The 26,494-nt window shown below is 44.2% G+C and overlaps 3 protein-coding genes across 5 annotated transcripts; 1 reads left to right on the forward strand and 2 right to left on the reverse strand.

The window, feature by feature from the left end:
* Window positions 1-813: 813 nt before the first annotated feature.
* Window positions 814-2,941, reverse strand: LOC125949920 (pre-mRNA-processing factor 17). Its single transcript, XM_049677400.1, has 4 exons — window positions 2,685-2,941; window positions 2,054-2,609; window positions 1,466-1,944; window positions 814-1,390 (listed from the first exon to the last, which is right to left on the reverse strand). Exons 1-4 carry the CDS (start codon window positions 2,874-2,876, stop codon window positions 857-859), a joined length of 1,761 nt encoding a protein of 586 aa, XP_049533357.1. The 5' UTR covers window positions 2,877-2,941; the 3' UTR covers window positions 814-856.
* Window positions 2,942-8,610: 5,669 nt separating this feature from the next.
* Window positions 8,611-10,928, forward strand: LOC125949929 (protein CNPPD1). 2 transcript variants are annotated; one of them, XM_049677426.1, is made up of 4 exons: window positions 8,611-8,836; window positions 8,945-9,241; window positions 9,448-9,570; window positions 9,662-10,928. In XM_049677426.1, the coding sequence occupies exons 1-4, from the start codon at window positions 8,795-8,797 to the stop codon at window positions 10,607-10,609; spliced, it is 1,410 nt and encodes a 469-aa protein (XP_049533383.1). In that variant the 5' UTR covers window positions 8,611-8,794; the 3' UTR covers window positions 10,610-10,928. The 2 variants fall into 2 exon arrangements, with proteins under 2 accessions (XP_049533383.1, XP_049533384.1); XM_049677427.1 differs by having other exon boundaries at window positions 8,948-9,241.
* Window positions 10,929-11,098: 170 nt separating this feature from the next.
* On the reverse strand, window positions 11,099-25,822 carry LOC125949941 (transmembrane protein 65). 2 transcript variants are annotated; one of them, XM_049677450.1, is made up of 6 exons: window positions 25,179-25,822; window positions 23,104-23,232; window positions 20,139-20,180; window positions 14,700-14,767; window positions 14,250-14,453; window positions 11,100-13,948 (listed from the first exon to the last, which is right to left on the reverse strand). In XM_049677450.1, the coding sequence occupies exons 1-6, from the start codon at window positions 25,507-25,509 to the stop codon at window positions 13,772-13,774; spliced, it is 951 nt and encodes a 316-aa protein (XP_049533407.1). In that variant the 5' UTR covers window positions 25,510-25,822; the 3' UTR covers window positions 11,100-13,771. The 2 variants fall into 2 exon arrangements, with proteins under 2 accessions (XP_049533408.1, XP_049533407.1); XM_049677451.1 differs by lacking the exon at window positions 23,104-23,232 and having other exon boundaries at window positions 11,099-13,948.
* Between the last annotated feature and the right edge of the window lie 672 nt (window positions 25,823-26,494).

A 26,494-nucleotide genomic window follows, 5' to 3' on the forward strand; every position in this document is an offset into this window, starting at 1 on the left:
GCACCAAAAAAAAAAAACAAAAACAAAAGACACAGCTTAATCAAAGATGATGGAACTCGAGTTGCAATATTTAGATTCACGTAGAATCCCGGGCCGTTCGTTATCCTTTTCATTCCCCCCGCTCCCCCACCCACGCTTAGCCCTAACCGACAGTTACACTCTCCTCCTAGTTGTTAGTGATTCTACTTATGTTTAACGAGCCACCGGAAGTGACCGCAAGCTCAGCCTGTTAGGTTTCGTAGCCGCTCAGATTGTTTAAGCCTGATTTTTAAACGAAAAGCGAAACAGACGGGCCAGCTACCATTGGCCCGGGGAAGTAATGGAGGTACCTTTTTTAAAGGTTAGGCTTACCCACTCGATAACGGACAAAGTATATAGTGTTTAGCGACAGAACAGATGGTAGACTGCATTTCAAGAATGAAGAATAAGTGAAGAGTATTACATGGTACCGCGCATCCCGGAGCGCCTAGAATGGTTTAGTTCTATTAAATCTTTCCAGCCCTGATCGCAATTCCAGCTTCTTCTTAGCGATGAGCAATCCATGCACCATCGTGGAGGACCAGGAAAGGCAGGAATTGGCGCGCGGACGGTCGGATGCCTGCTGCCGCTTACTATTAGGAAATGAATAAAGAATAGTAATTTTAACGAAGAAAATTAAAGAGCTGAGAAGAAAGTCGATCCATCCAAGAAATCTGGTGAGAAGGAGGAGACCACCCTTTGTAGTCTTATGCGATTATGAGTGTTACGAGCCGAGTGTACCTTAATTCCGAAATTGCTGCGGATAAGGCAGTAAATTAACACAAACCATGCGGATCTGTACATAAAAAGGGAATGGCCCCATCGGAAGGGATCCTTTCTAGTCCCAATATTTTATTAATCCATCCCACCCGGCCGTCACCAGCTTACTGGCCTCATGCGGATGCCACAGGGCGGAGATGCAAACGTTATCGTGCGCCTGCCACTTCTTATACAGCTTGGTCGTCTTCCAGTCCCAGATGTAGCACTTGCCGTCACCATCCCCGGAGACTAGGTAGCTCATGTCGGGCGAAAAGTCCAGATTACAGGCGTACCCCGACACCATGTGGCCGGTGAAGGTCTTCTTGCGGTTCATCTTGAAGCGATTGATGGCGGAAAAGATGACGATCTTGTTGTCGAGACTCTGGCACGCCAACCACTTGCCGTTCGGGGCGAGAGTAACGGCCGGCATCGAGTGCATGGTCGGATCGGCGATGTACTTCATATCTACCGGAATGTCCCACTCCCAGACGCGTAAACTCTTATCATCCGAGGTCGTTACGAAGCGTCGATTTTCATCGACGAACGTGATCGTGTTGACCGCACCCAGATGCCGATCGTACTCCTGCACAACTTCACCACTTCGTGTGTCCCACTGTGAACCAAAAGAAAGAGAGATCGTGCATGTAGCAAGCGATAATATATCTCAGATTAATGAGATGCAACTTACGCAAATGATCTTTTTGTCCGATGTACCCGCCACGAAGAGATGCTGCTTGTTAAAGTCCGGATGGAACTTGACGCAGAACGGTATCTTGCGTGAGTTGAAGCGCGATATCACGTCGCCCGTTTCCGTGTCCCACAGCTTCAGATAGCGATCGTAACCGGCTGAAATGAAGCGTTCTCCGCTGTTGTTGAAGCTAACATCCCGTACCGCCTGCCGATGGCCGGAGTAGGTACGCACGCAGCGCCGTTCATTGTACACCTCCCAGAGCTTAACGCGAGCGTCCATACTGCAGGAAAGTAGCAGATGGGCGGATACCGGAAAGAATCGAATCGCCGAGATGCCCTTCGTGTGACCGGTCCAGCTGTGAATGTGTGCTTTCGGTAGGAAACATCGATCCGGTGCGCCCGCTTTGCGCAGATTAACCCCAACATCGTGCGGAGGATGCAGAAACGAGCGACCCTGATAATCTAAAGGGTCCTTGACTGAGCGTGAAAAAGAGAGATAGATAAAGAACTCAGAAGATGATAAGAATTTGGTTCGGACGCAAAGGAAAGGACGAACCAGCCAGCCAGCCATCCGGGATACACTTACTGTGAAGAATCGATTTCTCTTCGATCGGTTTGTCCTCCTTGACCTTGTGGCGGCGGTGCTTTTTGGCCATCATTTCCTCGATCTCTGCTCGCTCCTTCTCGCTCGGTCTTGCTACCGTCTGTTCGTCCTCATATTTGCCCCACGGTCCCAGGAATCCTTCCACATCTTCCGGCGCATCATTGCGTACCCGCTTTCGCTTCTCAGCACCCGGTTTGGGCTTTGACGATTCGAACACCGTTACACCATCGGTGTCGTATGCAGCCTGTAGATGTCCCACGTAACTGGGACCCTCCTCCGGTGCTGTTCCCTTACCGTCCACCGACGGATCCAGCGCGTACCCGTAGCTGTGGAACGTTTTGCGTTGATTATCGAACTGAAAGTCGCTAATGTGAGCGTCCTCCACGAATCCGGTCAGCATGTTCTTCTGTGCGCGCATCTGCTGAGTGAGAAAGGGATTTTCCGGGCCGGCTACGGGCGCAAACAGTTCCTCATAGCGCGGATTGTAGTTGATTTCCTTCACCGTCGGTTCGAGCGCCCGGGAAACTTCAGCTTGGCCCTTACGGTGAGAAGCAGAGGATGACACGATTACTAATGTGCAAAATAATAGCAAAGCAACGCCAAATCTACTTACCATCGGGACAACAAGCGGGGCCGCACAAACTGCAAGCGTTTTGGCGACGGAAAACTCGCTATCGACGGGCAGCGGTTTGAGGTGTGCAGTGGTCGAGGTTACCGTTTCCGTTCGACGTTCTGATGAGCTGATCTGGTCCGTCTCCGATTCAGCATCACTACCGCTACTCCCGTACCCTTGCAAACTTAACATTTTTGTCGCTTTTGTAGAAAAATCCCGCGATCTTTAGAGAAATCAAGCGGACCTCTTCGTGTTTTGTTTACTTTCGTTTCGTTTGACGTTTCGATTCGCTGTTGTATACAAAGACGAGTTGAAGACGATTTCACATTTCAAGTGTGCTTGAGATTGTTTTTAATTATTTCAAAATTCGTTTTTTATAACCGTAAAAATAATAATAAATGCTGGTGAGATAAAACACCGTTGCTCGCATCCGACAGCATTCTGTATCAGCGAAGTGGGCTCCCTAACTTCCGCCTTAATCTCACATCTCCCTCCTTCGTTAAATAGTATATCCAACTTGCTGGTGGGCGCACCGTAGCGCCGCCGGAGGAGAACAAGGTAAGGAGTTTTAAATATTACTAGTTTCCTTTTTTAATTACAATATTTCATTTTAGCAAAACCCTCTGATCCTCACCTTCCCAATGGTGAAAGACACCGCGGGATTTGGAATCCCTTGCCAAACTGTTTCAAACAAATGAGGCAACTGTTACGGAAAAGGTAGATTGCGACAAACTGCGAGCGTTGGCCGACCGATCAAAGTGTGAGCTGCAAACTTGAAACCCGAGTGAAGAACAAATCAAACGGAAAAAAGGAGCCGGAGAGCGATCCTTGCAAATGGGGTACCAAACCCGAAAGATAACGAAAAGTTGCACCCTCGAAGACATGAGCATTCATGATGCCCTCTTCCGGTCCCTATTCGGTCCCTATTCCGTCTGTTCGGTTCTTTTCCACATCACGACAGATGACCTTTCGTGTTTCATTCATGATTCAGATCGATATTTTAGAATTATTTGCTCAGCGCAACAAAAGCATGTCAGATGAATCTCTTTGAATATATTCTTTCATTTATTCCAACGTATTTTAAACATTCTTAATAGTTCTTCTCATCAATACATTCTTAATAAGCTACAATACCAGCAAGTTTCTCAGCGCAATATTGAAACAAAAACTTAATCTTTTTAACAAAATCGTTACTCCTAAACTTCGTTTGCATAATGCTTGAATGAATTTTAATCATACCATCCTGGGATTGCACCATATATAGCATCTAAATCCTTTTCTTCAAGTTCCTTGCGTTCAAGATTGGTAATACAAGTACAGTTCACAAAGTTCAGCTCTGTTAAGTTGGGAAACTTTTCATAAATGGTCGTGCCATCTGTAAGTATGTTGCACTTATTGAACTGTAATTTACGCAAACGATTCATGGGAGCGTGTATGCTAAGGAAATCTTTTTTTTCAACATTTGAGTGACTGATAATCAGTACCTCTAGATGTTTTAGTAACGGCAAAGCCTCAAATATTTGATAACAAGTTCCAAGAGTTTCATAATCCATAGCAAACCATAGGCTATTATCAACCTCCAGTATCGACAATTGCCTACAGGAATTAAACATGCCGCGAATGATGATGTTTGGGTCACTACCGTAGATAGCCATTGTAAGCTTTTTGAGTGAGTTGGGAAGTTTCCAAATATACTTGTCGACTTTGAGGCGTATTTCCTCTATATGGGTTATTGATGATAAGTCAATTTCACAGGAATTCATTGCAAGAACACGAAGATTGGTAAGTTTAGATAAAAGATTTATGTCATTCTCATCGGAAAGATCGATTGTACGCAAAAAATGTAATTCCTTCAATGTGGTACACGTTTCACACAATTTAAGAAAAACTTCATTTGGAATGTTAATAGTCCAGTGCATTGTTTCTAGATGCGTCAACCGACGAAAAACGGATATGGCAGCTTTAATCATACTTCTGTCCTGTTTTAATATGTCGTTTTCCCATACGGTAACATGCTTCAAATTAGAGAGCGGAAATGGCTGCGCAATGTCGATAGGAAGAAGAAATGCAGACAATGCACCATAAAATGTTTGCAAATTTGGCATCTCTAGCTGGCATTTAAATGTGGATTGATAATGAAGATCCTTCAGATAATTGCTGCGAAGCGTTGGTATGATATCCTGGATACTGTATTGGATGTTTTTGTCAATTAATGTAAGCGACCGGAGCTTCGACATCAACGGTAACGGATCAGCTATCAAAGGAAGCATCTTGGACGAATCCTCACCTTCAAATTTCAATGAATGAAGGTGGCTCGTAAGTTTTGGATGAATAGTTTCCCACACAGATACAAATTCCCCATCATTCTGTTCTTCTGTATATAAAAAAAGTGTCGATAACGTCGTTGAGACTTTGCCACGATAGCCTTAAATTCCTTTATCAGCTCAATCGGCCTGTTCTCTTCGATCGCATTGCGTCGCACGTATTCTACCTTCCATAGTTCGCAGGGATATAGGTATAAACAAATTCTCAAGGCAAACCTTTTCACATATTCGCTCAAAAAGATTACGTTGTTCCATCTTTGGCAAGCGAGAGATGCGCTTTTCAGGCATTCGAAATCCAAGGAATCGAAAATCATACAGAGAACCTGTATCGAACACAACAAATGTAATCAAATTGGTCGAATCGCTTCAAATTTGTCGTGCTTACCTCATCGGGCAGGGTATTGATATGAGATTCCTCCTGGTACTGCGCCTTGGTGCTGGTTCCTGGTTGGCTTTCTAACGACATGTTTCACAGAACTTTACCTTCAAAAACACAAGAAATACGATTTCTTTTGTTATTCACAAATGCATGCAGATCCTCCTGATAACAGTTTTCAAGACACACTGCATGCGAAAAGTACGTTAATGAACAGAACGTACGTATGCGTTCCATGCATGCAGTGTGTGGAGACTTTTACGGTCATCTGCGCAGGATTCTAAAGGAGCGCGCACGTGGCCGCCTATGCTCTTTGATCTCTTTCCGCGCGATACCATCTTTAGATTTCTTCGATATTTTGCGTGATCAAGGACGCTGCCTTCGGGGCAACAAGCCCCAATTTAACTTTTGTCTTGGCGAATAAAATACTTCGGCTATCCCAAAAGCTGCGCGTTATTAGTTAAGAGGCTACACAACATGTCTTATCCCTTACACAACCATCGAATAGGAGTAAAAAAAGCGAATGATTGGTTCGACAACTGAAGAGAGATCAGAGTAAATCATCTAATAGGAGACGCACACTGGCTATCTGTTAGTTCTATAAAACACAATTGTGTAATAGTCAAACGAAAATATATGGACCAACGTATAAAGAATCATCTAGGAATTGTTTGCATCTTTCAGTTGATCCGACATAAATGATCGCAATACCGCCAATAGCATAAAATATCGTATCCTTACCTCCGTGTACGTGTTATCATGCGAATCACGTCCTATGCTCCTTGATACGCTGTTGTTAAGTGAGAACGAATTAAATTAAAACTAACGTTGATAACTTCATGCCGAGATGACGGACGGCAAAAGAAACCTTTCTTTCCAGTAATGCAAAGTAAAAATTCAAAAGAAATCACACCAAATCACACCCGGTATTCTTTACAAGCATGAACCTGTTTCAAAACTGCGATCGTAGAAATGGTTTTTCTAGAACCAGAGATCTAAGCAACAATAGGACCCAGCGTACGTACCGGGAACAAATGAAGAATTAGCCTAAACGAGGGATAACGAGATCGATAACAATGACCTCATAATGCATTGTACACCACTACCGATTACGATGAATTCCGCTCTCGAATTCGTGAGAAATTAGTAAGAACAAATCAAACGGAGGAAGAGAATAAAAGGAAAGGAGAGCGATCGTTGCGGGGTACCAAACCCGAAAGATAACGAAAAGTTGCACCCTCGAATACATGAGCATTCATGTGGAGACATTTTTAGTTTGACTAATAATAGCGGAGTTTCGGTCACACAAAAAGAAATGCACTAACAATTCAATAGAAAGAATCACTAACTGCAAACCACCTTTTATCTTTACAACACACACTACTCACCTGTCGCAAGGCGCGCCAAATTCCGCGAAAAACCACCAGACAGTCGGCGGGAGCTTAAGCGGGAACCGCAAGGCTTTCGGTCGATAGCTGGAAGGGTTCAAGGCCCAAGACGAGTATCGGGGGAAAGATTGAAAAAATCTAGAAATCCGAGATTTTTCACGAAAGCAGCCGGAACAAATGTTACCCAATTGAGAATTACTTTCCAAGCAAGGAATACTCGATGTCTCAAGAAGCAACAAAAAATGTTGGCGGCTGAACGGCGAAGGCACGAGTTTCTACCCCCGGATTGAAAGAAACTCGAGTTTAACACGGTTAGAGTTTCAGTGCTTGAATAAGACTGCCTGTTTATTTCCGGACATTCGTCTTTTATAACATTCATGTGTCTTGCTTCTGTCGTTCTTATCGCTAACCAATCTATCTTCTTCTCTTATCTATTATGAATCCTTCTTTGTGACTTATCGATTCTGACTCATCGGCATGTACCGACGTGATCGTCGTCCTGGCGGCTCATGTCGGTACCTGATGATGGTAGGGTACTTGCTGACTCGTTGAGTCGGCGACCGTTGCTTAGCCGCGCTTGTCGATCCTGTCGATCGTCGTGCCACATGAAGCGTGGACTTGGTGTAAACTCGGGCCACAACCCTGGAAACGCATTAAGGCAGGAACAGACGTAGCGTAAACTCTTGCGTAAAGGCAAGAGTGATGAACCACAAACTCTTGCGTATACTCAAAATGAAATGCCAAAAAGCGTATACTTTAGGCATTTCGCTAGAGTTTATACGAAATTTACGCTGCATGTATCCTCGTCTTAACACCAAAGTACGTATGCTGTTTACAAACTTTATAGGTCCTTTATAGGTTCATAGGAACGAAGATTTCGTTGCGATGTTAAAGCCGTTTACCATTTGTAGCGTAAAAATTAATTTAATTGAAATGCGATGTATTCCGATGAAACTTGTTTTCAACGAAGTCGTGGATGCGCCTTTATTGCTTCAGCCGAATCCTAAAAATGTAATAAGCCGTGGCCACACGGGGCGAAAACTCTAGCGCAAACGAAAAAATTAATAGCCGTGGCCACACGGGGCGAAAACTCTAGCGCAAACGAAAAAATTAATGTCAAAACGGTTTCGCTTAACCCTTACACGCTGTCAAACTTTTATACGTCCGCGGACTTTTTCGCTGAACCCTTGGCGCTATCGAACGCTTTATTTACGAAAATGTAGGTTCTTTTCGTATTGTTTTTGCATTTTTAATATAAATATAACAGCAACAGCAACAATATCGTTAAAAACTGCAAAATTTATTCGGAAATCAACTTCAGCGGCCAAAACACAGATGAAAACAATACGTTTGACATTTCGGCATAAATTTTCGGGTTTTTACCCCTGCCACACGAAGCGAAAACATTTTGGCATTAATGTGCAAATTTGCGCGCAAATTTTCGCCCCGTGTGGCCACGGCTAATGCCAAAACGTTTACGCTTGCCGTTTACATGCTGTCAAACGATTATTGGTCCGTCGAGCGTAAAACCTAGCGTAAAAGCTTTTTGCAAACGGTAGGGCACACAATATGTTTTTTTTGTGGTTTACATCGACAGTGAGTGATCATTGCTAGTGTATTCAATCCTTTTCTTCAAAAAAACGATTTTAATTCCTCAACCCGGCCATGTAAACATATCGAAGCGCAAAAGTTTTGGCATTAATTTTTTCGTTTGCGCTAGAGTTTTCGCCCCGTGTGGCCACGGCTATAGACACGCAAAAGCCGTACCATTTGCGTGAAAACTGCTGCCACAAGACGCGCTCCGTCTAGCCACTCGGCACTCGGTTGCTACATGGGTAGTAAGAAACGCTGCTGGCAACACGGCCACAGAGATTGTTCGCTGTTCCGCTTTCTTCGTACAAAACACGGAATTATTGTGAATTTGCGCAGGAATAAAAGTAATTGCGTGCCCGTAGACAACGCCATCCCGATCGTCACCATTCACTTGTTCCAATGATTTACGATCATTGAGAGAACAGGTAAATGATGATCGAGTGTGAACAACCAAACATCTCCAACAGCCAGGTAAACACACCAGCTTCCGTGAACGTGTTCTCGTCGGTGTCTCGCTCTCCGAAATCCTGCCTATTTATGGTCATTGCGTTGCGGTCACCTTCTCCTCTTCCCTTCCAGCAGCAGGTACTGGATCATGAAGAGTTTCTTGATCGCATCAAGAAAACCCTGTACTACGGCTCGTCGAAGGTGCGATGCACTAAAATAAGTCGACCGCTGGCGGACTATGCCGCCGATGTGTTCTCGGAATCACATCGGGGTCACTCCCTTAGCCGGTTGAACTTTGCCACGGTTGGCAGTCTGTCCGTAACGCCGTGCTCGCTCATCCTGGCGATGATCTATCTCGACCGACTGAACGCCACCGATCCGACCTTTGTTCGACGCGTAACGCCATCGGAATTATTTATAGTGTCGATGGTAAGTAGCACGATCGCCTTCCGTCAGTGATAAGATCTACCACCGGGCTGGGGGGGAGGGCTGGGCCGTCCGTTTTTTGCACGCTTCATTGAGCGATTTCTGCTTTCGCCACAAAAAACTTTCACCCAACTCTCGGTGTATGCGGTTTGGGGCTGCGTTTTATACTCATTTCACCACGGGCTCTCACTTCCTTGCCTCGGTTACAGATGGTATCCACGAAGTTCTACTGTGGCTACGATGAGGACGTTTATTTAAGTGCCTGGGCCGAATCCGGCAACATGACGCCCGAGCAGATGAAATCATTGGAGCTGGAATTTCTAGATGCGATGGTAAATGAAGTCAATTGATTTCCACGATTTCCTCGCGTCACTACTTTTAATTCTCTTCTCTCCTGCGCATCGCATTATGTTCATCTCACAGAATTGGAATGCGTACGTGTCCAAGAATGATTTCTTTGCGAAGCTCAAATCGGTGGAGAAAGTGTTAGCGAAGCGGCAGGGCTTGTCGCGCGGATGGTTGACTTACACGGAGCTCATCAATTTCCTCCCTTCATTCGCCATCGCCAAGCAACTGATCCAGTATAGCACCATCATGGCACTGAGCTACACGGCCAGCGTTATGACCATTGCGGGAGCCTTCCTCTTAGCTAGCAATCTTCAACTGCCCCACAATCTGCTCTACAGAGGAACCGCTCGTACCTGCGGAGAACTGCAGGCGTCCGGTCCGCATAAGCTACCCACCAGCAGCCAAGCACAACAACCCCTCGGACGATGCGAAGGATTGGTGGAAGGTGGGACGGCGGGATTGAGCAACAACGGCGAGACGAACCTACTCGAAGACTGCACCATGGATGGGCCCATCATCACCACCACGGCTCAAACGGAGGCGATAAACGCAACACTAAAAGACTGTGAGAAAGCTCTCGCTTCGGAATACGAGCGAAAGCAGCAGCAGCTGCTACTCAACGAACACCACTGGCACGGTACAAAGAACCATCAAACCCACTTGCATACTCCCTATCGTTACCCGAACATTCGCTTCATCTATGATTCGACCGGAGGTAGTGAGTTTGTTCCACAAATCGACTTTCTTCATTCCGATGAAGTGCTGGAGCATAAACCGAACCAGCAGCGAACCGGCATCGAACAATCCCTGGGCGCCGCCTTCAGTGAACGTGACGATCTCCAAGGATCACTAAATTGTTCGTACGATTACTTCATTCCACTAGCGTTTGCTGAATTGCAAGCATCGTGTGTCGCGGGCGGTGGTGGTGGCAGTGTAGAGCATGATACGACGAACGGTGGTGGTGTGTACCATCACTACAAGCGAACGTACGATATGTTGAGTTCTCTTTTGAAATTCTTGTAGCATACACCCATCACCCACGCCCGCAGTAGCTAGCGTATTACTAACATTCTGAAAACGTTTCGTTTACATGGAACTTTATACAATTGGAGTAGATTTGTTTTCCGTGTTTTGTTTTATGAAAACATTAACATGATCCTTTCGAAAGTCTAATGATGGCAACAGTGTACCTTTATCTTTGTTGGATATTTACGCCCAATGTCAATGTCAAACCCGCAAACTTTACCACGAATAATAATAGTTAGAATCGTCCGATCGTTTTCTTCGGAAAGTGTGTAATGAAATCTTTTTTGCTTACAATAAATCGTTTAACCAATCATCACACGCTCCTTTCTTCTTCTTTTCAATTCGAACATCGTATCTTATCAGTAAAGAAACGCACACATACAACTGAAGTAGCCTGTTTACTGTGACATGGTTGTAGCGAAGAGCGTGGTCAAAGGATCCCTTCGTCCCCCAAGGAAAAGCCAAAGGTGTGCTATCGAAAGAAAAACCAAACACCGGGTGGGGTAAGATATTGAAATTGTGTTGTATTTGAGTTAAATCTATTTGTCAGTATTGCTGGGCATTGCTGCGGAACGGTGGGGTTCCATGGTTCTGATAATGATGCTAATAAGCCACTGAAGCTACTTTCCGTGGCAAACAAATAAAACCGCATCCAACGAAGCGAAGATCGCGTTCAGTACTACTCCCATGAACACACACACACACACATGTTGTGACGGGATCTCCTGTCGCGCTATTGCAATCAGTGTATTTATCTATTTTTACTATTTGAGCATTCTCTTTTGTTGTTGTGCTTCTTCAGTAGTACTATGGAGTAAGCGAACTTTGCTTGGGCTCTACATTATTTCAACTACATTTGATTTTACCACAGACTATTCTACCGTGTAGTTCACTGAATCTGAATTGAAACGTGGTTGCCTGTTATTGTTGTGTGTTGAACGATTGATTAACTGTAATCGTTAGTTTGCCATTGTCTAGTAGTCTTCTACGTCTTGCCATCATATGTAGAGCATATGTGTTTATTTCGATCGTTTTTGTTTTAATTTTATTCCGTTAGTAGGTGATGGACATTCGGCCGTCTGCGTGCGCAGGTTGAAAGACGATTTAGGACAGCTTGTGGACAGGGAATTGTTGATTCGTTGATTTTGCTCTTCTACTAAATTGACTATGTTAGATTATCCGATGTATTATTATTTCACAACGATACACGAATCGAACGCTACACGTTTTGGTGTGATGTAGTTTAGAAAAATAGTGAAGAGTGCACTGTGTATGTGCACAGGCGGTCTGGATATAGTAGTGTAATGTTTGCATTACTTCGGTTTACGTTTAACAATCCGCGAATACACATTCCATACTAGTGCGATGGTAAGGCCAGGGGTGGGTATATAGGTAATAGGGTGTTCAGAAATATCAGTTTAGAATATTATTGTGCTTAAAAATGGAGGGTTCAGCACCTGCCCACTCGGATAAACGACACTAGCTAATAGGGCGGGGAGCGGGGCTTAGACCGTGGAAGAATTTTGTTTCCATAAGAAAGACAATGGGAGCTACTTCTTCTAAAGCATTTTTGGGGCTACATTCCCTTGGAGCCACCATGACCCTTCTTCTTGGCTTGCGAGGGTCGAAGAAAATGCCGAATCCAACGCTGCGGAGTTGTGTACCCACTACTCTCTCTCTCTCTCTCTCTATTTCTCTCTCCGGCCATGTCTACGCACAACCGATCATTACTTTAATGACTTTATGGAAAATGGTGTGTCTCCGTGCGGAGATGTTGTCTACATGGCTGCTCATTTGGAGCGCTTGGAGCGTTCTTAGATTACTTTAACGTTCACAATATTGGTAGTTTTTTTGTTTTTTGTTTGTAATTCTTCTGTAATGTCTATCGAATAATTGGTCTCTGATTTCCAGAAAGCTATTCCAATGATAGTCTATATACCCTAATCGACTTAAGTATTCCTGCATGTTTCTACCCTTCTATGGACCCGATCGCTTCCCTTTTACTCTGGCTAGCGGTTAACTGCCTCATTTTGAACAAGAAATTGTCATCTTATGTATTTCGTAGCTAAGCACTCTTCGAGCATTGAGAATCCTTAACACAACATATTCTGCAGCGAACAGTAAGAGCAAAACTATGTTTTTTGTCGTTTAAAAAGCATATTTTACATAAACCGTCCCATTCAGGAATGCTTTTTGTAAATTATCTAGAGAATTGGCTTGGATAAAAAATAAACGAATAGATTCGATTAACCGACTAGTTTTACTAGTCTTTCTAAGATGTAGAGGTAAAGATCCTAAGAGTTAATGGTAGTAACAATGGAACACGCAATCGGGCACAATTAGTTGCAATAATAAATTCTTAGCATTTGCTTAAAAGAGACGCAGCGGCGTCCACCGCGTAACTCCTGTGCAGAAGTGAAACACACAGAATCAATTACAACGGCGCATAACTGAATGCGAAGGCAAAATTCTAATAAATATCTAACAGTGCCTAATAATTGGCGTAAATTCCACAACTGATCCTCTCCTGGTATGGGTCTCTCGTTCGACAGATTTGACTTGAAGCAATGAGATAAGGGCAAGGGCACCCCGTGTAAGCAAGCACAAATCCTTTTAAAAGCATCTCGTAACTCGTCACGACGTTCCGCCGTTCCGTCGTTTGCTCTTTCGCGGTCGTTCGTTGCTAATACGCTGGTGAAGTCGAGCGGTGAAGATGGCCGTAACTCGAGACAGATAATATTTACATAATCGAACGAAATTGATCGAACAATCGCAGTTCTCTCTGCTGGCAGTTCCGTAAGTCGCAGGTGGGTGCGCCATCCGTACGTTCACCGCATACTCAATCAACACAAAATGCTAACCAACCTTTCGTTGCGAGAGCAGCACTGCTTAATTTCCTTTTTTTGTTTTCGATTCTCGTTACTTCGTTACGCTCGGCAACAAGTAGCAGTAGGGACACGCTTGGTACGTGCCAGACACTACCGTGAGCATTCCTAAATTGACCTAAACCAAAAATGAATAAAAAAAAACCAACAACAATAACGAGGCAAAAGTCCACAACCACCCACAGGGTATTTCCGTGGGCACAATAGGGATGCGCTCAAGATGCCGCTCCTACTACTACTCTTCTCTTTTGTTCTCGCTCCGCCAGCAAGGAGCCTATTTGTCTGCCACAGCCACCAGCGTCGTCGCGTCGTTCTGCTGCTGCTGCTGCTGCTGCTGCTTAGGTTGCTTTGCCTTCGCCGCTTTGTCCTTGTCCTTTTCCTTATCCTCGTTCATGAATAATAAAGGACACATTCCCAATAGGCATCCGATCGTAATACCGAGCACCCGCCCCTACAGCAGCACGTGTCGTCGTGTTGGTGATGAGAAAAGCAAATAGAAATGTTAGATTACGGAATACTCGAAATTGGTCACGAAAAAAGCTGTCGCAAGGGAATAGGACTATTGCTATGAATCAGCACCGTAAGTGAAATCGACCGTTTCGCATCGGAAAGCGCGCAAGGAAACCGTTCGACGGTATCGCAGAGATTGTAAGGTGCAAACGTGGCAACGAGCTCATCGCCACTCATCAATCATACTTTCAAATCAACGAATTCTTCCGCTTCACTTCCGCCGCTCCCCCGTCCGCACTTACCAAATTGGCCGCTCTCCGGCTACACTTCATCTCCAGTTGAATCGGGGACATTTTCGGTGGTTTCACGCCGCTCATCTCCGCTATCTTTTCCACGTAAAACGCCGAACCGATGCCGATAACATCGCTGATGGTATTTCCCAGTGCGGCCGCCGCCATGGTCGATATGCACATAAATAATCCGAGCGTATGCTCGATGTAGTCACCCTGCATGAATGTACCCGGAGTAGATGTAGGAGAAGAGGGTGGGGGGAGGGAGGGGGCGGCATTTCGGTTGAAAATTGGAAATTGAAATATCCATCCACAACAGGCCATCCACCAATCGATGAGGCAGGCGTCAGCAAAACAGGGTGATAGAAAGAGAAACCGGAGAAAGAAAAAAAGACAGTTGAAAAGACGCTTAAACGGTACGAAAAATTATGAACTCATGTCATGTAAATTCATTCCACTTACCGCAATAATCATGGTGAAGTTATCGAGAAATCCGAATCCGATAAAAGGAAGGGCGTTCACCAAACCGACTGCAACGAGACAGAGAAGAGCGATAAGGTATGCCTGCCTGTGTATACAGCAACAGTTTAATATTGAAACATTATTTAAATCAATCGATCGATTCAATCATCTCCCTTAGACCATTTCACCCCTTCCTCTGTATTTATGTTTATACGGTGGCCACCGAACAGACAAAGGTCCTGGCCGAAGCATTAAAAGGTTCACCACAGTTTGTGTTGCTACCGAAGGATAAAGTTTCTTTTTACCTGACGACGCCATTCGTCGTCACCTACCTTCTCCACCACTTCTGGCTTTCTCGTTAAACTTTACAAATATCTTTGCACCCGAACTCGTATCCACGTGCCCCTGCCATCTTGCTTGTGGCGGAAGTGAAAAGTTCATGTTTCCAATTTGATAACATATCGAACTGAGCAAAGGCGGCCAAAGTTGGAAGCACCCAATGGCAACGTATTGTACAGACCATAATAAATTATATACTAGCGACTTCATAAACATAAATGCACATCTAGAGTGCCAAATTTTCATGTTCCATATTTATATTTAGGCAACATCGTTAATCGTTTGCATTTGCATTCAGTAACAGCTCACTTATTGCAATCGAAGTTCACAATGCAAACGTTGTTCGTTTGTAGAAACGGAACAGTCATCCATTCGAAACTGTAGTGGTAGTGCTAAAAAATCTGCGGAAACATGGATAACTTCCTACATAAGTGAAAAATATAAAAAGACTTTCAACAGAATTTTGGAACAATAGCCCATGCACAATTCAAGCGGGATCTTCCTGATAAGTTTGTCTGTAAATGATACTTTGACAATATCTAGGATTAGGATCGGTCGGAAAACTACGTACTGCAAAGCAAGCAGAGAGAGTATTTTGCCGTTTTCATATACCTGAGAATAACTCTTCTACAACTACTGCTACAATGGATGGGGCGGGTCAAGTTTGCAGATCATTGCTCATTCAACAGAAGGCACAAGTGGTTAGAATTCGCAAAAAGTATCCTTCTGGAAAACGGTAGCATCATGGAGGATATTTCAGCTCTTTGCAACCGCAAACAATTAATCGACTTGTATGGTCTAAGCCAGCCCAAGCTGTTTCTTACTAAAATATTCAGAAGACTATTAATAATAGTGTTGGCAGTGAATGAGAAAGCTGCTCCAAATAGAAGGTATGCACGCCTCGACAATAAATACCTCGATGTTTCCTCGGAGGATTTGACATCATTGCAGAAAGATAGGAATGAAAATAACTTAATCTCTCAAAAAGGATAAGCATTCAAGACGAACAGCTCGCGTGATACTGTGAATCTCACATGGAAGCTGTTCAAAAGACCGGCCTTAATCATTTGATTTGATCCAATTATTTTTGGATGCTTTTTCATGCTGGAGGATGAAGAAAACCAATGGGATGGCTGCTCTTTGAAGCTCTTAACGTAATTCAGGAATCAATCGATGAAGGCTAACACACGAGATTTTTTTCTTTCGGGAAAGCATTGAAGTACGACGTACGACGACGAAACATTGTGTTCCGATGAATTATTTTTCATCATCGCTATCCTTTTCACTTTCTACAGCCTAAGTGTAATCGTTCCTGCAATAGAAAGTTTTATTTTCATCCTTTAAAAGCAAGTAAGTGAATATGCTATTTTTGTCATTACTGTAAACCGATAAAACCTACGATTTCTTCCTGGACGATCGATTAAAATGTACATTCAATTGCAGCGCGAAGTTTTTCAAGGTGCCCGTCAGGTTTCACCTAACACATGTTCCAAATGTCAACATACCAATTAGCGGATAAAAAACGTTCATTTGCATGCGTGTGTGGCGTACGGCGAACACAGAGAACGAAGAACGGTTTGCCATTTCTCTCTATCGGTCCCAGACGCGCGCGATGCGCTAATGTGCGCGTCATTAAAACTTCGGAAGCAAGCCTTCCCGCCGCCTCCGGACAAGGCGATTCATTAACTCCCATTTGGACCGTTGGCCCTCGGTTGTGGTGGCTTAATATTGCCACCATTATAAAGGTTCCTCCGGTGGTTGCTGGTTGGAAACTTCGCTCATTTTCAGCAGTGTTTCGTAAGAGGCAAGAATGGAGGGATGATGTGGGGGGGGGGGGGGGGGGGGGGGGGTGGTTGCTATGGGCCCGTGGGTTCCCGTATCCGAGGAAAAGTTGAGACCAAAATCCCAAACTGCCACTTACCACTCGTGACTGGTGTATCCTTTCGATGGCCAACAATTTTAAACGATTCACATGGTTTGACAACGAAACATTGATTGAATCATCGTGAGGAGGAGGGTGTTGATATCAGAGTATCACACCACCCAACGCACCCACCACACAATTTTCCACGATTGTCGCGCAGTGGACCGGCCGGATGGTTAGCTGGTTTTGCGGTTTGCACAACCTGTGGCGTGTCTTTAAGTGAGTTAGCCGAAGTTTGAGAAAATATTTACTTAGCACACAAATGTGTAAATATTTAACCGTAACCGGAAATTGCTTTCCCGGCGGCAGCGTCGCAAGATGAAGAATGAAGAAAGAAAAAAAAAACGCCAACGAAAACCCTTACCCTTGATGGATCGGAGGGTAACTGCCAGGTCTTTGTTGCCTTGGGGCAATCTGCTGGGATAAAGCAACAGGATTTTGTAGCCCATTGCAGGACACCGGGCAGGGCAGAGCGTGGGCAGTCCAGCCCGTAGGTCCATCCATCGACCGACCGCCAACCGGTTCCGTAGCAGTTCCGGTTGAGACATTTTGTCACTGTCACTAGATCGTACCCAAAATGTGGCGGGTATGGGTCAACCTTTCTCTCTCTCTCTCTATGCTTCTTACCCAATCCAATGCCTGCCAATGGTTGGAGTACGTGACAGTAGCAGTAGCAATAGCAGCAGCACATTCCATACAAAGAACCGCACAAAGGCTTCTTTAAAGCCGAAGCGCCCGAACTTTCCGTACAAGCAGAGAGAAGAAACTTGGATTGTTGGACGGGTTTGTCCCAAGAGCAACACCCAGTTGCCCAGTGCCGCCCATTTGCTTGCTTCGAAGTTTTAAATCATGGGAGACAGAATTCATTAACAGTTTGCCAAGTTCTTAAAGCAGAGCAAACTTTGCTAAATCCTGCACATCGAGGGTGATGCAGAGATGGTCGAGGGGTTCCAAAGAGGCGTTTCGCTCTATTCGTGATATCCAAAGATTCTTATATATTTCCCGTTGTCCTAGCTTTTGTTCAACGTGACGGCGCGAGACTCCCAGTGTTTAATCAACCCTCAATTAGCAGGACCGATTGAATGGCTTCGGCGGTTGGGTGAAATCGGAAGTCATTCCTGAACTCCTTTCCCCCCAGACGGCTTGGCTTGATGATGATGGTCCGCTTAACGAAGGAATCGTGCTTCAACAGAGCACTGATGGCTGAAGGAGATCCGGCTGAGAGAGCATTCATCAGGTGGAAGTCTCACACATCTCGCTGACGATGGAACTACGCCAGGCAGAACGACGATTCTTTCACATGGCTGCAAAACGTCGTTTCCTCCATATCGTGGAGGGAGGGGATTTGTCTTCTGCCAGCCCAGCCGCACCGGTTCCGAGAGTGGCCCACTTCACTCGGTGAACAAACTGGCAGCATAACGCAGTATGGGGTGCCCCATCGCGTGAACTGCCTAGCCCAGCGTGCCATGAAAAGATGAGAAAAAAAAAAACGGAACGGAACTCCCAACTCAAGAAGGATGTATGTTGTGTGTGTATGTGGGTATGAGTGGGTGTGTATTTGGCCAAGAGGATGCCACTCGCAGCACGCTACCGTCGAGAGCTCGAGTAGGTCGGTCGGAAGGAACACGACTGTCAGGCATGGCAAATGTGGCATGCGAGCAAGCCACTTCTTCTCACGCAGCAGGCTACGGCCATCGAATCAATCGAAAGCGAGGAGCTCGGGGGTATTGTTTTTTGAAATAACTTCCTTAAAGTATTCACTTCGTTATTCTTCCCGGTATGAGCTGGATCGTAATTAAAGACTCAGCAACAGTAATACAAATGGAGCTGCCCCGCACATTTTTCATCCCCATCCCCGCCACCGTTCTTGGAGGGAAATCTTATTGTTATTGCGATAACATAGAAATGGAAAACCGAGACAGAAAAATCCCAAAGATAAGCCAACCATTTGCGTTGGTTGTTGGTGGTGGTCAACTCCGGCGGCTGTTGTAATGTTGCAGAAGCTCGTGTCGGCCAGCCCGACGGAACCGAGCGAAATATGAAGTTCTGTGCTTGTGTTTTTTTTTATGATCAACGCAATTGTTGTACAAGGCTGCCATGTCCAGGTGACGCACTCGGACAATGAAATTACACCCGGTCCGACACGCTGTTTATTGCTGTTTTATGTCATTCAAAAGCATCTGGAGCTGCTGTCGGTGGACGAACTGTAGTTAAAACCGTGCCGTACGGTCGGACAAGAGTTTTAGCAAAGGGCGTAATTGAGTTTTGGCGTTTTATCCATATTAATGGAAAGTTCTAAAATTCAAGAACAATGAAAACATTGCTCCCTCCAAAGTATTTTTCTTTTTCAACTCAACAGTTTTCTATGTTTTTGATAATATAAGATTGTCGTGCGGAATCAAATCAAGTCAAATTGGAAGGGCGAAAATTTTTCGTATCTCTAGTAAATACGACGAAGAGAAAGTGCTAATATGATATTTTTATCGTGTCCTGAACAATTGATGTGCTATAGTGTGGAGCTTTGCTGCGCTGTTTTACCACATGGTCTCGGCTAACGCCATGTTCACCTAAAACTTGGTCCAAAATTAACTTCACTGCCGATAGTGATATTAATTGATAGTTTTGATTGCTCATTATCTCATTCTTTGTGAAGCAATCTGGTCTGATTCTGATGGTTTTTTTTTCAAGCTGATTATAACAGCTAAAGATGAAGAATTTAAGATGGATAAAATCTTTCTTATGCTGTTTTTATGGTCATACATCGCCAAAATTATGCTTCTTTGGCACAAAACCTGAATTTCATTAAACTTTTTGTTTAAAATCCTTTTCTAATCGTTATGTGTAGTTATTATAATTTACTATTGTTTATTGATATGATTTAAACAATTAGTATTGGCGATTTCTTGCCAATACAGTCGTTGTTTGTTAGTGAATCACATAAACTTAATTACCGCCCTAAAAGAGGCGTGCTAATTCCTTCTCGAAAGCACGGTAGCTATCAGACGGTCAATTTACCCCAATACAACCGATAATAGTAATTGCTACTCGACTGGAGCGGCGTTTAGGTACTGTGAGAAGATTGTGTGCAATTACAAAAAAGGCGCACCATGCGCCTCCATCGGGCGTTAAATGTTGCTTCTTCTATCCAGTGCAAACGAAATCGCTGCGATACTTACGTTTCATGAGGTCCGATGTTACTGGCGGTGGTACGGTTTCAGCTGCGAAGGAAGCATAAGAGAATGAGTAATGTTGGAAGCGAAAACATTATGTTCCCATCACATGCATGTACATATTCTGTGTGTGTGTGTATATATATCTTCTGTACCATTCTTTCTAAGCATTACCATGTCCGACACAATGTATTATTCATTCGTATACGATGGAAAGGAAAAATTGAGAAAAAAATCGAGAGCGGGAAAATGATAGAGCATAGCAAAACTACCAAAAAACACGATTGTTAGTGGAACTTTTAAGCATGCATATTTTATCGTTTATATTTACTTAAATGCTAAATTAATAATTTCATGCAAAATATTTATAATATAAAACACGGCCAACAAATACCAACGCACGAGAAATCAAGAAATCTCCTATTAATTCAAAGTTATCCCGACCCGAAAGTTAATTGATCTCACTCATCGTTAGCTAGTATTACAGACACAGAACGCCTAGGCCTGGCCCTCAGTAGCACCTAACTGATCCTTGGCAAGCTTACGGCAGGCTTCCAATCTTCAACATTCATAAAGCAAGGCACGAAAAAGGTTAATTACTTTTGTTAATCCTTGCACATCGGTCGCACCACTCCCGCAACCAGACATCAAGAGTCCCATACCCTCCATCCTCGTGCTGACCGATTTCCGAAATCAAAACCGAAAATAATGAATGTTTTATAAGGCGAAAAGCATAAACGGCCAGCAAATTTGCATGCACCATATCGTTCTGTACGCATCAACAAGCAGCAGTAGCAGTAGCGAAGCCCGGTAGGATTCAATACGGATGATTAATGGAAGATGGGTTGATAAGGATAAGGATGCTAAGGATGCGAGGATGGCCTACGACACACCAACGGACCACGGACAGAAGCATACCCTCCTCCTCCTCCTTCTCCTCTTCGCTGGTTTCTTGCCCACGTTTGCAAGTGGGGCCATTTGGCCGCCCTCTGTTCAACCTGAGAAAATGAGATGTGAATTAAATCCAACAAGATAAATTGAGCCTTCATCAGAGCGTGAGTTCCGTAAATTAGGCTGCTATCTAATTTATTTTACTATACATCGAGGCTCGCTCGTTCGCTCATCGACTAACCAACGTGGAGGATCGCGAAGGATTCACACCCGTGCACTTTCCTCGGATAGGGTAGAATTAATGTGACACGCGAGGATTCGCGAGCATGCGATAACCTTACGAGCTAGCTAGCTTGCGTCACGGGAACCTCATTAAAACTTTTTGCGGTTTGTTGTTGTAACCGATTCGTTAACTAAACTGTTCTTCCTACCACTCGAGCGGCGGTTCATAACATGAATTCTATGAATATTTTTATTTACAAATTCCCATATCTTAAGTTGTTCTACGAGCTGGTCATACTTCCTTTACAAACCCTGTTTTACCTGATTAGGCTCATTAACATTTTGCCTGTTCTGGTGCTCGTAACACAATTGGCACCCGTTAATATTGCATTACATCTAATCGGGCTTAGTGTTTCGCTGCCGCTGCTAATGATACGTTTCGCGAGGCCCATAATTTACTAACGATAGGCAGCAGCTGCCAATATAATGCAAAATCAATATTTATATATGTGGAGCGAAAATCAAACGGCTTCCCGGCATGGAAGGTGGGTTTTCTCGCGGGAATACGGGCGTCCCTGTTCCGGGCCAATCATGGACAATATTGGTGTTACTCGTATTGATACGAATTCCTACATTCGCATACCTGAACTCGCGCACCTTAAATGAAGTTTGTTCGTTTGTGAAACTTGGCGTGGTTCATGCTTATTTTTTCCTTTTCGAAGAGCGATCTGGAAGCAGCGTAAATAGGCAATAGCCAAGTTGCTATTCGTAAAACTACGGGTAAATGGAATCAAGGTGGAAAAAGTTGTAACGAAGTTTCGTACACTGGTAGTTACAGCATTAAATTGGCCATGCCATTTCCATCATTCTGTTGGCGAACTTGAAACAGCAGAACATCATTGCAGCAGATCTATACCACCGGTGAACGCAAAACTGTTCCATGTGCATATCCTTCAAATCAATCTATGTGATCTGATTTCATGTATAACATAGCTAATTTTAAATATTTCAAACAAAAAAGTTATGTTTTTTTTCACATAATATAAACGCATAACAATCTCAATGGTGAACATCTTTTCTTTAATGTCTGCATCGATTTGATTGCAACAACTAAAAAACGGGGAGCTAAAATGAATTTATGGCTTAGAAGAACGACATTACTCCGAATTGGATGTACGGTTAGGGAAAAAGGTCGAATCAATTTCCGGAATATAAGGATAAGGAAATTAAATGCTTAAATTCGCTCCTTAAACGCTACGAATCAAGGCATTCTTTGACTGTTATGCGTCTATGTTTACTTTTTCAATGTATCTCAGTAAACATTGGCAATTTTGAAACACATTTTGAACTTTTTGACTTCGGGCTATTCTCTTGTACACATTTGAGTGTTTTTAAGATTTTAACAACGGTGACGTTATTCTCAGCTGGACAGTTTTGTACAGGGAGCACTTAAGCGTATTTGGGCAGAACAAGAGTGTAATCAATCATCTGGTATAAACACTTAACTGATACGAAAGATCGCCAATTTCATTAATCATTATTTTTCTCCTTTTTGCATGGTTTTTTTTTTCAATTGTCAAACAGAATTTCTCCGATGTGATTGTTTTGATACAAGAATATACAATATTATACATTTTGAGATATGCTGCTGTTTCCGTTAACAAGTACAAAAATAAGGCTGTTCTAGGACATGTTAGTACTAGATGCATATGCTTATGTTAGTAAAGCGTCAAACCCAAAGCCCCAATCACCTAAATATGCAATTTCACCAGGATTATCGATACTCGAGTTCTAAAGTAAGAAACAAACCGAAACAAACACAAACCAATATAATAAACATAACATACGCAAAGCATACCGAACTTTTTCTGCAGCCAATCTTCCGGCACCGCGCAGTAGGAACCGGTAGGATCTACATCTCCCAGGACCGGTTTTAGTTTCGACGGACGACCGAATCTACTTCGCCAAACGGTTGCTGCCAACTGCCCTATGTTGTAGGGGTAGGTGAGGATATCGAATATAGTAACAGCCGTTTCTCATCCTGCTGTCATTATGATGGTAGCTTTATTAGTACCTAGGGACCTAACCACTAACGATGTACGAGGGACCGACTACGAGGAACCATTGCTTCTGGCATTGACACGTGTGCCAAACGAGCTAAATCACACTGGATACACCTGCTTCAAAACGACGAACCGCAGCGTCAGTGTCAGCGATGACCTTAAGCAATCTGGCACAATGCTCGCTACACTCGAAAAGGCGTTACGATGGTCATGGCTCTTGAATAAGAATACACGAGGAGAATTTTGGTATCTACGTAATCCGATTGTTAAAGTAGCTAGTATATCTTTCAATAATTACTTCCGCCATACAGGTAAGCATTCAGTTATCAATCGGATACATTGAATTCGTCAAAAGAAACCTGAATGAAGCAAATGTGCCACTAAACGTGTTTCAACGCGTTAACAAGTAGTGGTAGTGCCCGATGGGAAGTACCGTACAGTAAACAATCAACAGCTCGTTAACAACTTCCGGTAGCTACCACCGAATCATGCAAATCGAATTCATGCCCGAATCGATTGGGCGCTCGTTTACTTCATGGTTTTCTGTTCGTCCAAGTGATGTTCTCATTCAAGACTCCAATCAACGCTCCAATCGTTCATCGTCATTCATCGCAAGGCTAGAAAACTGTACATTTCTTCCACCTTGGGAGTTCTTTGCGTCCCTTGCATTGGGTAATCTACATAGCTCAAAGCATTCAATCAATTCGTTCATTTACAGCGCCTTGATTACTCCTGCATACAGCAGCAGGATCGATTGTGAGATACTGCTTAGCTAACTGAAGCGCAACACAAATGGTTTTTTTAAACGATTACGAAGATAACTAACAAATCAGAATCACATCGATAAAGGCTTACGAGACAGTGTGATAGTGAGAGTGAGAGAGAGGTAGCGAGAGAACAAAAGAAGGCGACAGTGGTGCTGCTATAGAGGCGCAAAGGATAGATACGAGATAGATAGAAGATAGCTCGTCGCCCCTACAGTGTAGCGTACTCTGGTTCAAGACATACGTGCAAACTGCCGCAGAGACAATTATCGCAAAGATAATGTTTTAAGATAAGAAGAGTGTGTTCGGTCTGAAAGATAGGGTGGAGTGGGAGCTGGTGGATTGAAAAGAAGGGGGTGTAGTCGGTGCCCATTGTTGTACTGTTCGTATCAGGTCTGCAGGGAGGTGAATGATGTGGTGTAGCTGACAGACATTCGAGAGAGAGATAAAGATTATTTGCAAGGAGAGGAAGGTTTTGCAGAAGGCTGCAGATTACATCATTGTCGCTCGCGGTGGATACACACTGCATATCCATGGATTCCGATGCTTTCATCCGTTAATGCTAAACGAAGTCATCCCGAATCACAATCGGCTGCTGCAGTGGGCCACCACCGAGGGCGCAGACAGTCAGGAGGAGAAAAGGCCAGCACAGAATGTCAGAACTTGTTGCTCGCGGTGGCAATATTACCGGCTAATCGTAGAGCACAGCGCTCTGGTCTAATTCGCTCCGTGGTTACTACGTGCTACGCACGGCTTGCTGCCAATTGAACGTGGCGTTTTTGTTTACATTCCATCTTCGAAACCACAAAGGCAATCTCACACTCGGTATGGTCCCGAGGCCAAGGGTGCGGGATCTATTTTTGATTCCGAATTCCGTACACCGGATCACCGACGACAGGTTAGTGTTGAGCGAGGCAAGAATATTCTGACATCCCTGTGTAAGCCTTTGTCCTCCTGCCTGCATGTTCTGATACTAAAAAGGAGGCGGAAACGGGAGGCGGCGGGACAGGGGGTTGGTTGAATGTTTGAACATCGAAATTTGAAACGAAAAAGTATATATATACATTAACGATGGTAGCCGAATGAGCTGAAGTGTTAAATTTCACCTTCAAACTTTGCCTTCACTTTGTTCGACTCGAACTGCTTCAGCGTGTTCATAAGCAATTCCCTTTCATCTTCGTTTAGCCTGTACACCAGATCGTGCAGTTGCTCCCGGGTGAGAGTCGACGCTGCTTGAGTGTAGGCCCGCGCCAGGGAGTCACTTCTCGGGAAGAAGCTGCTTGTTCCGAGAAGGCCTCTTCCTCTTGGGGAGAAGGAGACGGAGCGGGCCCCTCGTATCCGGTGACTAAGCGCTGGTACGACGACGGTGGAGCTGCACCGGACATGCTGTGACATCATACTCGGCAGGCGCACGAAACACGACACTTTGGCACTCATTTTCGTGGCAGGAAACTGGTGGTAGCACTAGGTGGCACAGGACACGGACCTCCGGGAGGATATCAACTGCTCGTTATCGCTTCGTTAATTCCAGATTCAACTTGGGGCGCAAGACAAGGACAACACGAACCGCACGCGTTTTGCACCTGGATTTTGGCCACACGGCTCGCGCGCACTTTCCCGAACGCCTACGCTTCGCACAGCAGCACGGAAAAGGAGGAAAAGCGCCTCCGACCGACTCGAGAGTTGAGAGGAAAATCCTTTCTTGATCCTTTTCTACGGCGAGGATACTACTCTCGCGAACTACACTGCTCTGAGGGTGGCTCTACACTAGCCACCGATACATCAATTTGAACAGCAAAACTTTTGCAGCTTTTGTCGAGAATGTTATCCATCAATCCATCAGAGCAGCTTCACGATCATCCAATGGTGGTTTTCCAGGGATTTTTTGGAAATCCTTTGCTGTAAGTAAAATTTGGTGGCGGTGATTCGGAGCAAAAGGTGTAGAAGCACTCTATTGATGTTGTTGTCTTTCGCTCTGTCACTTCCGTTTATGCTGCTCGGTTGCTTACTCAACCTCTAATTTTGCGTATCTTGAATTGCATTGTCGCATAATAATTTTCCACCATTTTCCTTCTTCCTTTTCCGCCGGTTCGAATTCGTCAACACGTGTTTTCCGTATCTTTTTGTAATTTACAAATTAACGAGATAATAGTTTTTGATATCCTGCTGACTGTGCATATTTGCATTGTGGCAATGTTCTAGAGTGGCCTTTGATTTTTGCTCGAAAATTGAATCGTAAGCCGTCTCGAGACGGAAAAGGTACCCTTTTTGCTACAGCGCAATGAAGGTAATTGTTTAGAATGCAATTTAAAGGCTTATTTAAAACCACTATATTTCTAATAATATCATTATTTGTAGCTAAGGAATTCCTTCCAAACACTAACCAAAACATCTCAGCAAGCGGAGCAATGTTTTAAAGAAA

The sequence above is a fragment of the Anopheles darlingi genome, chromosome 2 (assembly GCF_943734745.1).
Source record: "Anopheles darlingi chromosome 2, idAnoDarlMG_H_01, whole genome shotgun sequence".
Lineage (NCBI taxonomy): Eukaryota > Metazoa > Arthropoda > Insecta > Diptera > Culicidae > Anopheles > Anopheles darlingi.

Bases quoted from the DNA above. Each gene is read 5' to 3' on its own strand.
- LOC125949920 (XM_049677400.1), bottom strand. From the start codon at position 2,876: ATGTTAAGTTTGCAAGGGTACGGGAGTAGCGGTAGTGATGCTGAATCG. The intron at 2,610-2,684 runs GTAAGTAGATTT...TCTCACCGTAAG, and splicing joins CCCCGCTTGTTGTCCCGATG to GGCCAAGCTGAAGTTTCCCG. The intron at 1,391-1,465 runs GTAAGTTGCATC...TTTGGTTCACAG, and splicing joins CGGACAAAAAGATCATTTGC to TGGGACACACGAAGTGGTGA.
- LOC125949929 (XM_049677426.1), top strand. From the start codon at position 8,795: ATGATGATCGAGTGTGAACAACCAAACATCTCCAACAGCCAG. The intron at 8,837-8,944 runs GTAAACACACCA...CTTCCCTTCCAG, and splicing joins CAAACATCTCCAACAGCCAG to CAGCAGGTACTGGATCATGA. The intron at 9,242-9,447 runs GTAAGTAGCACG...CCTCGGTTACAG, and splicing joins AATTATTTATAGTGTCGATG to ATGGTATCCACGAAGTTCTA.
- LOC125949941 (XM_049677450.1), bottom strand. From the start codon at position 25,509: ATGAGTGCCAAAGTGTCGTGTTTCGTGCGCCTGCCGAGTATGATGTCA. The intron at 14,768-20,138 runs GTAAGTATCGCA...GTCTCGTTGCAG, and splicing joins AACATCGGACCTCATGAAAC to TCGGTTTGGTGAACGCCCTT. The intron at 13,949-14,249 runs GTAAGTGCGGAC...GTGCTGCTGTAG, and splicing joins GCCGGAGAGCGGCCAATTTG to GGGCGGGTGCTCGGTATTAC.